We start from the raw sequence: 12,734 nt of genomic DNA on the forward strand, positions 1-12,734 counted from the left end.
ACGGCTCACATTATGTATGGTAAAATTTATTATATTTTTTGTGCATGTAAGATAGCGTGAGATATTTGCATCCTGGTTGCATGCAGCGTACAATTCCAACGATATTCAATGAATGGAAGTGTCAGTTCGTGGAAACAAAAGGAAACAGGAAATCCATTGAACTGTGTTTGAAACAGGACCGGTCAATGTTCGTAACAGTAGCATTTTTGGTTTATTATAAGCGTGAGAATCGTTTTAATTAAACATTTTCGTCAGGAATATATACATGTGCACGGAAAATTCAGAAATTAGAATTTTAAATCGTAGTTACGTACTTATCGAAGAAAAATCTGTTACATAATGGTGCCAGTTTTAAAATATTATGTTTCTGAACTATTAATACTGTGTGTGTTGTTTTTACTGATTGTCAAGAAAAGTGAAATAATAATAATAACAATAATAATAATAATAATAATGATAATAATTACAATTTTTAAAGAATAACTGATGGATTGATGTAAATTTTATCAAATACCTCAAGGGGAGCAAGCTAAGAAGTACTTCCTGAAATCAAATCTTCCACCAATGGTGTTAGGCCAGATATGGTGAGTGTTAATTTATGCATGTTTAACAGTTAAAAAGTTACAGTCCAGCTGTAGACATGTAGATAGATTTAATGGCCCTTTTCATTGTTGGTTTTTTTCTTATTTGCATTGTGGTAAAGTTTAATATGGATGCAAGGCAATTTCATGCAGAAACTACAAACTTGCCTGAAATTGCTTGATATTCATGTAAAGTTATAATTATTATAATGGAGGAAATGAGAATGATAGTAAGTTGTAGTGAAAAGAATCACCAACAGTACTCATTCTGATCTCAACCAGTAATAACAAATATATGTATATAGCTACAATATACCTGTAACATCATGAAGCTTTCATGTGAGTGACAAGTACTTATAGGAAACTTTTCTTGCAGGAATCTTGCAGACCTAGATCGGGATGGGAAGATGACAATGCAGGAATTCACCATTGCTGTTCATCTGATACAAAGCAAGTTAAAAGGAGTTGAATTGCCAACATCACTCCCTAACAGTTTGAAAATGACCTCCATGCCAAGTACCTTCCTCCTGGGTCAAAAAGCCAAACCTGCAACTGACTGGGGACAACCAGCAAACCAGACAGTCTCAAATGGCTTCTCTAAGGTCGGTATGATGACATTACCACATAAAAGTGTGACGTCAGGAATTTCATGGTCTGGAATCAATCAGTCTCCACCTCAAACAAGAGCGGCAGTTTCAACTTCATCTTCAGTGTTTGGGTCATCGTTTGGACCACCAATGCCAGTGAGTGGTCCATCAGCGTCATTATCATTGTCTTTTAATGTTGGAATGGGCAGTGGTTTAAACACAGCTGCTTCAAGCACTGCCATTCTCAATGGACCAGGAAATCAAGCTTCAAGCGGTTTTGGACCTGCTCCACCTAATGTCCGAAGGACTAATTCGTTAACAGGTGGTTTTGGTCCAACTGCGGCAGGACCATATGGAACTATCACTCCTACTAATAGACTGAAATATAATCAAATGTTTAAAGCACAGGATTATCAGAAGACAGGTTTCTTATCAGGTAGGGGATTCACCAAGTTTGGGGTCCCATATTTCCATCGTTTGCAACAAATTGTCATGAAACTCTACATACACGTGTACTTGTGGTTTTTGGTTTTCTATGACAAATTGTTGATATTTCTTGACATTGTCCATGCATTGGACATGACTTCCATTGTCTTGTTCAACTTAAGAAGTCCAGAAAGGGAAGCTTGAAATAATTATTACATGTAGTTATAGCAACAATATACATGTAGTTCTACAAGATCAGGGTTTTTTTTTTACACTTGTACATGTACTGGATGTACAAACATACCTCCCTTATCTATGGAAAGCTCTAATATGGTAATTAGAGGACTAGCACTACTCATGAGCTTGACTATTGTCAGGCAAATATGACCTACAGCAAGGCTTTCAAGTAAAAAAAGTCCACTCGTGGTTATCCGTTAAACAGGTCAAACATGTAAGCTAACAAATGGGTTTAAAAGGATCATCAATGCAAAGTGCTCTTTTAGCAGTATTGACAAATTTTAATTACATGGCCAGGTAATACCTCTAAATGGGAGGACTACATGTATTATTGACTAACCCAGCTACCTGATATTTTACTTGTAGCTTACAGATTCTCTGTGTCCTATCTCTAGGCGATCAAGCTAGAAGCATGTTGATTCAATCAGGTCTCTCGCAGGGAATCTTAGCTCAAATATGGTTAGTACACATGTACATTTACACTTATTTTAAACCTTCTACAAGAAGGGCTCACTTGAGGAGGGCACAAGCCATGTTGATCTTCATCCTTTGCAGTTGAAAGGACCAGATCTGTATAACTTGTGATGCATTATGACTGAGGAAGCCACACCTTGCTTTGAATTCTCTGCTGCAGTGTGGGCATTTTAGGGGAACATGCTGAAACACCCCTTAATTGAATGCTAACTCAACAGTGCCCCACCCACCTTACAGTCTTTTCAGGTTTGACCAATGCTGCGGCTTTGAACATTTATACTCCCAACTGGAAAGAGGCACTGGGAAAGAACACTGTATTGAAAGTGTCTCATCCATTTAAAAACACAACACCCCTGGACCCAGTGCTTGAATTAGACTGTTTCCTCTGAAGTCCACAGTGCCTTACATCACATCTGGCTTGTTTTTCCTCTTAATGTTTTTCTTCCTTAGTAACCATTGTTGGGTGGTTCCTTCTACATGTAGTTTTTAATGTGAAGGTAATTTTTCTAATTTATAGAAACAACATTTAAATTAGCTGGCATATAACTAGCCTCGCTGCACTGGCATTTTTTATTGCAGGAACCTTTCAGATTTGGACAAAGATGGCCAGCTTAACATTGAAGAATTTGCCCTGGCCATGCACTTTGTTGAGCTAGCAAAGCATGGCCAGTCTTTACCTCCTACAGTACCACCAGAGCTTCTTCCCCCTTTGTTCCAGTCACGACAACCCAAGGATGCATTTGCTCCAGTTCCAGATGGCCGTGAGAGGTCTGACAGTGGACGAGAAAGAAGTGGGAGTGAAAGAGAGAGAAGCGGAAGTATAGATGGGCGGTCAAGATCAGGCAGTACAGCAAGTGGAAAAGGAGTTTGTTAGTATCATCATTTTGTTGTAAATTTAACTTTTTTGCCTTAGTTTAGTGAACAGGAGTGCATACTTGAGATGCACATGTCAGGGTAAAACTGATCACATGTACAATGTAAAGTTTAAGAAATATTTGGTTAGCTTTCTTCTGGCAAATATCAATTTTACAATAACATTGAACTTCATACATGTATAGAGTATGTTTACTTTACCACTGATTCTAATTGCATAAGGTTTCATTGACAGTCACCTTTGAAGACAAGAGGAAAGACAACTTTGAAAAAGGTCGTTTAGAACTTGAACGGAGACGTATGGAGTTGCAAGAAAAAATGAAAAGAGAAAGGGATGAGAGGGAGAGGAAAGAAGCTCTAGAAGAAGAAAGAAGACAACGAGCGAAACTTGAAGCTGAACAAAAACGACAAGCAGAGCTGGAGAAGCAGCGACAACAACAGCTGGAGATGGAGAGGGAGCAAGAAGCACTGAGGAAGAAAATGATTCAACAGCGACTTGTAAGACACTGTGTATTTTGATTCTCTACAAATACAAGAAAGGTGTACACATGCATCTACATAGCGGTTGTTGAGAGGGATGGTTGGTATTCATGTGGCAATGTGCATTTTACATGTCTTTTCAAGGGCCCACTTGTTCAAGGGACAGATACATGTACAGTGCAATACTACCCACTGGTTAAATTTGCTATTCAGTGGACAAGTGTTATTCATTTTTTGAACAACTGGGCCCAGTATCATAAGAACATTTATGCTACAGAACTTTCCGAGTTATTATTTTTGTTATGTGATCAATTTTTTTATTATTTTTATTATTTTGTGCTATTTATAATCAAATTCAGCCTGATGATTAAACTGTCCATGCACCACTCAGAGTTTGAAATGTTGATGATGGAATTTATGAAGGCTTGCTTGCTGAGCAGTTTTACTTGTAATCTATATTAAAGTTTCAAATACAAACTTCAATAAATTTTCCTCAATACATGTATATTGTATGTGTGGTCAGTCAGCCTGTACAAGCATTTTTGGGACGTGCACTGTACATCAGGAAAATTCTTTACCGTTAACATGAGCCTGTGAGAAAGAGCATCAATGTGATCAAAACCAGATTATGAGGTGTTTTTTTTTTTTCTCACATGTAGGCTGCACAAATTGAAGCAGAGAGGCAACGTCAGCTAGAGTGGGAAAAGAGAAAAAAAGAAGAACTATTAAATCACAAAAATATGGAACAAGATATTGTTAACAACCTTAAATCAAGGGTTCAGAAACTTGAAGAAGAGTTACTTAGAGTGGTGGGTATAAAGTTGTCTCAGACTATTGTTTTCCTTGCTGGCATTTTGTTATATGTCGTTTTTTTCCATACTGTGTGTTGAATGGGAACACACTGACTCACCAAGTAATGTACATGTACTTTGCCTTATGTTTACTGAAAAGTGGAATAAAGTACCCATTAGATTTCTAAAAACTTTACTTGTCACTAATTTTATTTACCCTTGTGGTGTGGTGATACTACAGCTGTATGTACATGCAGCTTCAAGTACAGTGTAGTGCTCTGCTGTGCATTTTGGTTTGCGTTCAGCTTCCCTTAGTCAAGGACATACATTTTAAAGATTATTATAAGATCATCTCAGGTCCCAGCCAAGGACATGGCTACACTGTGCCAACTGAGTTGCCAAATGGCAAGGGTTGTTGTTGTTATTTGTCATTATTAAATTTTGTTATTCAATGAGTTGACTTACATGTACATCCTTGTTACAAATACAATTTGATGTTTCTTGCTCATACAGAACCAAGCTAGAAATGAAGCTCAAGAGACATTAGATAAAGAAAGACAGACTTGCATGCAGTGTCAGTCGTCATTAAACCTTATAAACCAGAGCCGCGAAATGAGATTAGCTGAAATCAGCAGAGTGCAGTGTGATATCAAGGTGAGCTTATACTGTAGATACTATAAGGCCTGTCATTGTACTTGTATATACAGTGGAACCCCATTAAACGTCCCGTTATTGGATGGCCAGCCCTATTAGGCAGCCAGTAATGAAAGTCCCGATGAGGGCTCATCTGTTGTTTAAATTACCTCTATTAAATGGCCAGCCCCCATCAAGCAGTTGCTATCCATTTTCCCGAGGGTAGCCATTTAAAAAGGGGTTGAACTGTATCGGCCAATCAGAGGCTGTGTTTGCTGTCTTGATACCCTGTCATGTCAAGTTACTAACCTGTTGTGGCTACGACATCATGGTCACTTGGCCAAATTTGTGTACAGTGAATACCCTGTAATCGCACCTTTTTTCTGGTGTTCTTCAGTGACATGTCAGGCTGGTTTAGTGTCACCATGGTTGTTTAGGCTTGACTACGTTTCTGTATGTCTCTCCAAAATATTAACCATGGCATGATCAAACTTTCCTGATAAGCATATGAAGTGTTCCAGAAAGGGAAGATCACACTGTAGGTAGTACTATCAAGGTGACGTTTCTCCATACTTGTCACGGTGGTGCATTGTACTATTTGAAGAATACTATTTGCGGCAATATAATTACCATATCTATCTTCGTATTTAAAAATCTTGCTGGACTAATGTAAAATTTGCGACAAATTTATGTTAATCTGAGAAGATCAAGCAGAGAAGGTTGTAAGTTAATTAAATTGTGAACAGATGTTCAACTTTTATTTTCTTATTGCTTGCAGCTTTTTCCTAAAATTTCTTCTCACCTCTCACATTTTACTACTTGGCAATATTTCAGACATTCATAGTTCAAAGAGTTTCACTCTAAATCTGGATCCCTGTTTATGACCATCTTCTTTGATATTTCATTGCGATTTTCATGAAAGGTAGAAGAATCATGCCACATAATTATTTTGTCGAATATTTCTTAGACTGCTAGATGTACATTAATCTTTACTGTACTTAACACAATGCTTTGTTGTAATGGTTTGTAGGATTCCCAACAAAGAATAGTTGTATTGAAGAAAGAGAGTGAGAGACTCTCTCAAGAAGTGAACCAAATGGATACTAATAAATTAGGTGAGCTCACTTTACTCCTCAACACCAACTTATATTATAAGAGTTCTGTTCCAGTGGCATCATTTTGCACAATTCTATACTTGCATTGCTACATATCACATATCTTCTACTCTCCATATAACCTGGCTTCAACTGTGAGAGGAAAATAATGTACAGCCAGTGAGTAATGACCTTTAAAAGCAAATCCTCCACTTCATTTGTGGCATTTTCGCTGTTGTTTTTTCCTTTTCCTTGTTAACTATTTCTTTCAAATTAACTTCTCTAACCCCTGTGCATGGTTAGTGCCTCAGTTTATTTGTAGTTTATTTTCTTATACACTGCAGTCTATTTGATGTAGTAAAAAACACAACTTTGTTACATACAATATATTTTAAATTGATCAGGAGACACTCATGGCAATGTGATGGCCAGTGTTCAGGACTCAAGAGGAAACTTTAGAAGATTGCAAACCTTACAGAACAATATGGAGAGGGTTCTGGCTGAAAAGTTCAAGGAGCTAGATACTATGAATACGCAAGTTAAGGTATGTAAACAAAGTTTTGAGTGTTTTTTTAAAGTTCTTTTAGTTTTAAGTTCCTGTTAATGACCAGCTAGTGTAATTCACTCCAAAACGAGGCATGCATACACCATTAATTTTAGTGTACATTAAGAGGTGGAGAGGTTAATCAGGGCTTGAATAAAACTTGAATTCCAGCTTACCCCTCAAACAAGCAGCTCTCAGATTTTGCTTATCCTGGGCAAGTCCTACTTCAATCTTCTCGTCCAGACGACTGGACAGCACTTTTGAACCATGTCAACCCTGCTGGCAAAAGAATGATGTTAGATGCACTTGTGGTAAACAGGGTTGTAGCTAAGAAAATAGTCTCCCAGCTAAGATTTTCATTGAGCTGGTCACCATTTTTTGTGAGAGATCTAGATGTGGAACAAAATTTTTGTCCCCAATCTTTCGCTACACCTTGAATGCGGGGCTACCAAACTTCGTGTTCACAAGACGGCAGACACAGGACACAGAAAGAGAGCACGCTAAACAAGTGCTCGAAACAAGATTTTATTTCAATTACTTTACTTGTTATGGGGGCACTGATACTCAAGGTAGTCAGGACTTTATTCCAAACTTTTCATTTAGACAGCTTGATATGGTTCAGATATTGAATGATTGTACAAGCGTAACCTAACAACTGTTCATTGTCCTTTACGTGATCGCCCACCAAAATCCAGCTGGCTGTCAGCTCTTTCTTAGCCAGTGAATTCTGCTAGTAGCTAGCATTAAGTGACAACCCTGATTAAAGTTGAGTAGACAACATGGCCATTTCTGCCTGATTTGCCTGGGTTTGAATTTTGCAGAGAAATCTTGTGAAATCTTGCTGATATACAGACAGAAGCTGGACAGGAATAGTTGTAATTAACATTTACATGTGTACATCTATGTGTATAGTGTAGAGAGATTACCAGTAGTGAGAGAATAATTATGCAGAAAAATCAGCATCTCAAACCCCTAACCCTGAAGTGTATACCTGACAATGCACAAGATTTTTACTATCTCTAAGCACTCTCCAAACCTATACATGTCAAAAGGGGCAGATCTGGTATTTTACTTGTTGAGGGTGTTTAGGGTGTCAAATTGTGATTGATATTTTGTGTTAGCAAAGGATTTTTATGTAAGTCCGGATACTTTTTTCCATACAGGACCTTGCAACAACTGCTCAGCAATTGACCGGCCAAAATGCCAGATTACAGCAAATTTCAGAAGCAAAGCAGAGAGAACACACAGTTTGGAAGCAGCGAAAGGATGAGGAGGAAAGACAACGGAAAGAATTGGAGGCCAAACGGAAACGAGAAGAGGATGAAGTAAGGAAACAAAAAGAAAGAGAGTTAGAAGGTGGGTAAATTCAGTGTACTCAGACAACTCTGGATATTGGACATTTAGAGTCAGGTTTTTGTCATAAGGTATTTCTTGACAGCTGTCAATACTGTCAGCAACATCTCTCTGTCTCTTCTCACTTGATATCCTCCATCATTTCACATGTTACGGTATTCTTATTCATTAAATGATTCAAATTTTGATAACAAGTGTCATCATGTACCTACAACAGGGCCTGTAAACTTACATGTACATTGTTCATGTACAGTGAAATCCCGATTTCTTGAACCCTCAACTTTTCAACCTCCTGATGACTCAAACCAAAAGATGTTTCCCTTCCGTCAATCAAATACTGTAATTTTATCCCCAATTTTTTGAACCACCCTATTTTTCAAACCAATTTTGTTGCCTATGGAGGTTTAAAAAATTGGAATTCTACTGTAGTTAAATGCACTGGCAGATGTGTATCTTTCTCACCCATAATGTCCTCTTCCATCTAGCTATGCGTCAAGAGCAGGAAAAACAGAGAAAAGAGCAAGAAATGCGCAGACGCCTCAATGAAGCTAAGCAAGCTGAAGAGGCTAGGCGACAGGAAGAGTTGAAGAAACAGCAGCTTATAACAAAAGACAAGATACTGGTCCAGCAACAGCAGATGTTGGTATCAAGTGGTGCACCAGTTGTACGACACATCAGCAGTGAACAGACCACTGTCAGCAGCAGTAGCACATCTCTTAGCAGCAGTAGTATGTCTGGTGGTGATGTGAAGCAGAAAGTTTTGCAGATGCAGCAAATGATAAAGGAGCAATCCACAGATGTTAAGCCACCTTCCACAAGTATGGTGACGTGCTAATGATGAGTGTTTTTATTACTTGTGCTTATGCTTGTGTTGTGAGCATCCTTACTTCTACCATTGTGCTTTAACATGCTGTTGCTGTTGTTGGTGCTTGTGCTTGTGCTTGTGCTTCGGTCATAGTGGAAACCAATCTTTAAACAATTGCATGTATGGGCTCAAAACGTACATTAACTCAATGGTGTTGTTATTTCAACTCTTACTGACCAATTGTAGCATTTGTTAAAAAAAAAATTATGAAACATTTACTTGGTTATTACTACTTTTTGATCAATGTTTCTTGTTATAAATCAGTGTGAGCATCTACACCTGTACATTGTATTTGTTTTGCATTTACATGTACTAGACACCTTTTGACAGCCATGTGAAGTGTTACAAAGTTTGCAAATTTAACCCCTGACGGTGAATCTCTCTTCTTTAACATTCAGATTTCTTTAAACCAGTGGCAAAACCAGTTACAAAACCAGTTGCAAAGATGGAGTACTACAAAACGCTGTATGAATTTGATCCCAGGAATCCTGATGAGATGGCACTTGAAGAAGGAGACATTGTTGTGGTGAGATTATTTGTATTTTAGTTTTTTGCAATACAGGGATACCACAATCTGCATGCCTACTTACAGACAAATAAATGCTGCAGCAAGTTTGTAATGTTGACATTTCATGCATTAACCTTCATCAGAGCAGAAGTGTTTAAGTTATGATAAGTTACTCACTAAAAACATGATCATGGTTTGTTCTGTATGTTTGCCTCGTTTTTTATCACTTAAATTACATGTATGATTTATTTTCTTTCCTATTCTCTCTATTTTTATTTGGAGCTCCAGCATAATTAAAGTATGAAATCAAATCCAGCTCTACTTTTGTTCTCTGTTCAGATTGACCCAGACGCTAAGAAAGCCCCACTTGGTTGGCTTTTGGGTGAATCAAATGGCAAGAAAGGTTTGTTTCCAGCAAATTATGTGGAAAGAATTACAGAGGAAGAAGCAAAATCTCAAAAAGATGGTATCAGCGTTTCTCCTCCAGAAAGCAGCTCATCTACAGTGAAGTCTCTTGCAGCAGCACTCAGCATGCAATTTGCTGCGGGTGGTTCAATTGGTCCAACTGTAGCAGTCAGCGAGAATTCTGCCCTACCAAGCACAAATGTTACCACGGAGGTTAGAGGATTAATTTGAGAGAAATTTAAAATATGATGTTTAAGTGTAGAAGAGAGAGCTGTCAAATTTTGCTTGCCCTGGGCAAGTCTTAGTTCATGTTTTTGGTGTTTAGTTTACCCTTATCATCAAGAGTCCGTCAAACATACTCTGCCATAGAAAGTGTTTTATGGCCCTTATTGACAGCCCTGTTTGATATTTGATTTTTGTTGTAGGCCCTTAAGCCTTCAAACAGTCAGCAGTCAACAGAAGGTTTCAGAGTCATGGCACTGTATCCCTACTTAGCGAAAAAAGATGACCACCTTACGTTCAGCAAGAATGACGTGATTATTGTGAAGGAGCAACAGGACATGTGGTGGTCTGGAGAACTCAATGGCAATGTAGGCTGGTTTCCTAAGTCCTATGTTAAACTTCTTGGTGGGCTTAGTGGAGCTGGTAAACCTGCAGAGTAAGTCAAACTGTAGTGAGGAATTTTTTGGTTGGAGTTGTTAAAATTGTGCTACATAGATGTACATGTATTTGAGTTGATAGCTATAGTTTTAGTTCAATGTTACATGTAGTCATTGTTTTTGAATTCAGGAAGTACTAGTGGTGGTACTGTAAAGTGAAACCTTCCCTTCTTCCTAGAAACTATAATGCCTGAAGGTGTGAAAATTTATTCCCCACCTGCCTGCCTTACTGGAGTAAATATAATGCATCTTAATCTTCATCCCCTCACCCTGAGCAATACTGAGCATCTCTGGATCAGTCTCTGTGTTGTTTAATACCTACCCCCTTGGTAAACTAAGCTTCTGTTTACTGGGTAATCCTGTTAAGTCCTGGTGTGAACAAAAAAACTTCTCATATACTGATCTTCATTCAGTAAGTTCTTAGAGGGTAGAATAGAAAATTGATCTTTGTGATTGGTTCCTTAAGTCTCATGACCTGTTTACTTAACTTTGTATCAATATTTTAATAAGATACATGGATAAAATTCTGATCACAGGTAAGGTTGAAAGAGTTTGTTTGTATTTTTATTAAAGGACAAATGGCACAGCAGCTAAAGAGCAGTCAGTTAAGGCCCCAGCACCAATCCCTTCCACAGAGCCAAAGCCAAGCCCAGCAACAACAACCCTGTTTGGTAAGTCTTGAGGTTAAACGTTTCAGATAATCTAACAGAATTGAACTACATGAAGTGCATTTAAAGGGCGACAGCGAGACTGCTTTAAGCCTCTTTAAATCAATCCCAAAGAAAATTTTCGGAATGTCGTGACAGTGGGAATGAGAGAACATCTGAGTCCCTGACAGGATTCAAACCCATAATCTCTCGGATACCAGTCGGGCGCTTAAACCACTGAGCTACCGAGAGATTCGTAGGTCCTTACAAGGTTCATGCGACACACGTCCTGCATACTGCTTCAGCTTGGATCAATGTCAAGAGCGTCCTAGTCTCCTTCACAGCTGTTACAGTTGTCGGGTGTCACGCAACGTTCTCACTAGAAGTGTCGCGTTAAGACAGTCACAACCCAAATAATGGGTATGAAGTAGACTAAGAGTGTCCTGAGTGGAGATGAATAACGATGAATAACGGTGAGTAACGGTTAAATGCGAAAGATGAAATCTTCAGCATGTTGTGGGTATGGGATAAAGAAATAATAAACGCGTTTTTAATAAGATCTTGATACTAAGTGATGTGTACAGTAAACGTTCTGGATATCCGTTTGATTTTCAGAGTGTGTGGCGCTGTACAGTTACACTGGTGAAGTTGGTGACCTGAGCTTTTCAGAAGGTGATGTCATCAAGGTTCACAAGGACGAAGGGGAGTGGTGGGAAGGCAGCTGTAGAGGAGAACAGGGCCTGTTCCCTGCCAACTATGTTAAGAAAAAGGATACAGAGGTAACTGTATGACACTGATACATGTATCCCTATAGTCTAACATCAATACAGTATATGTATGTAATAAGAGAGACACCTCTAGTGTGTGCATCTTTGTCAACTCACTGACAAGTTTGTTTTATTTTCAGGTTCCCAAAGCTGCTCCTCGCACGAAACCAGGTAAAAAAGTCAGGGGAAAGGTTGCATTTCTGATTCATGAGCTGATTAGTTTATTTACTTTCTTTTTGGCTGTCTAAAGATATAAGGATAGCGGTGATACATGCAACTCTTTACCCTAGGGATGGTCCCTTCTTTTATCTATCTGTTTGGGACATCTCGGCAATGTTAAAATTTGTTGCGTTTAAAACTGTTTCTAGTCTGTTAAAAGCACTTGCGAAAATGTGAAACACGGGATTTGAAAACTGGGGAATATCCTTGGATACACCCCCAGCTATAGCTGTATGATATTGCGTCGCGTAAGGTGTGTAAACCAATCGCTCGGGAGTTGAAGGGGGCGGGGGAAAATGTTAACTAGATAAAATTATGCGGTCGCAATTCAGTATTTATGGCATGTAGTGTGTGGTATAAATCTAAAAAGCATTTTTTGTGATTGTAGAAATCGCCACCGTGACGACAGCGTACAATGCAGTGTCCGCGGAACAGTTGTCTCTGTCGCCTGGTCAGCTGATCTTGGTGAAGAGAAAACACCCAGATGGATGGTGGGAAGGCGAGTTACAGGTGCGCACATTGAAACGTCATTGTACTGTGTGGCAAATGTTTGTAAACATCTATGTGATCTAACCGAGATTACTTTGTTTC

At 38.6% G+C, this 12,734-nt stretch overlaps 1 protein-coding gene across 1 annotated transcript in view; it reads left to right on the plus strand.

Annotated features, from left to right (window-relative positions):
• LOC110057908 (intersectin-1-like) overlaps positions 1–12,734 on the plus strand; it is a 37,750-nt gene that overhangs the window by 748 nt on the left and 24,268 nt on the right. The window contains exons 3-20 of the mRNA XM_089283406.1: positions 521–584; positions 958–1,604; positions 2,227–2,290; positions 2,885–3,174; positions 3,414–3,676; positions 4,318–4,467; positions 4,963–5,103; positions 6,113–6,197; positions 6,581–6,720; positions 7,884–8,076; positions 8,559–8,891; positions 9,337–9,464; positions 9,786–10,064; positions 10,277–10,509; positions 11,084–11,181; positions 11,773–11,936; positions 12,065–12,095; positions 12,532–12,653. Of these exons, the coding sequence (XP_089139532.1) occupies positions 521–584; positions 958–1,604; positions 2,227–2,290; positions 2,885–3,174; positions 3,414–3,676; positions 4,318–4,467; positions 4,963–5,103; positions 6,113–6,197; positions 6,581–6,720; positions 7,884–8,076; positions 8,559–8,891; positions 9,337–9,464; positions 9,786–10,064; positions 10,277–10,509; positions 11,084–11,181; positions 11,773–11,936; positions 12,065–12,095; positions 12,532–12,653 (3,425 nt within the window). The remainder of the gene's footprint in view (positions 1–520; positions 585–957; positions 1,605–2,226; positions 2,291–2,884; positions 3,175–3,413; positions 3,677–4,317; positions 4,468–4,962; positions 5,104–6,112; positions 6,198–6,580; positions 6,721–7,883; positions 8,077–8,558; positions 8,892–9,336; positions 9,465–9,785; positions 10,065–10,276; positions 10,510–11,083; positions 11,182–11,772; positions 11,937–12,064; positions 12,096–12,531; positions 12,654–12,734) is intronic.

This window comes from Orbicella faveolata, unplaced genomic scaffold, assembly GCF_042242905.1.
Source record: "Orbicella faveolata isolate gen_17 unplaced genomic scaffold, um_ofav_v1 contig_12, whole genome shotgun sequence".
Lineage (NCBI taxonomy): Eukaryota > Metazoa > Cnidaria > Anthozoa > Scleractinia > Merulinidae > Orbicella > Orbicella faveolata.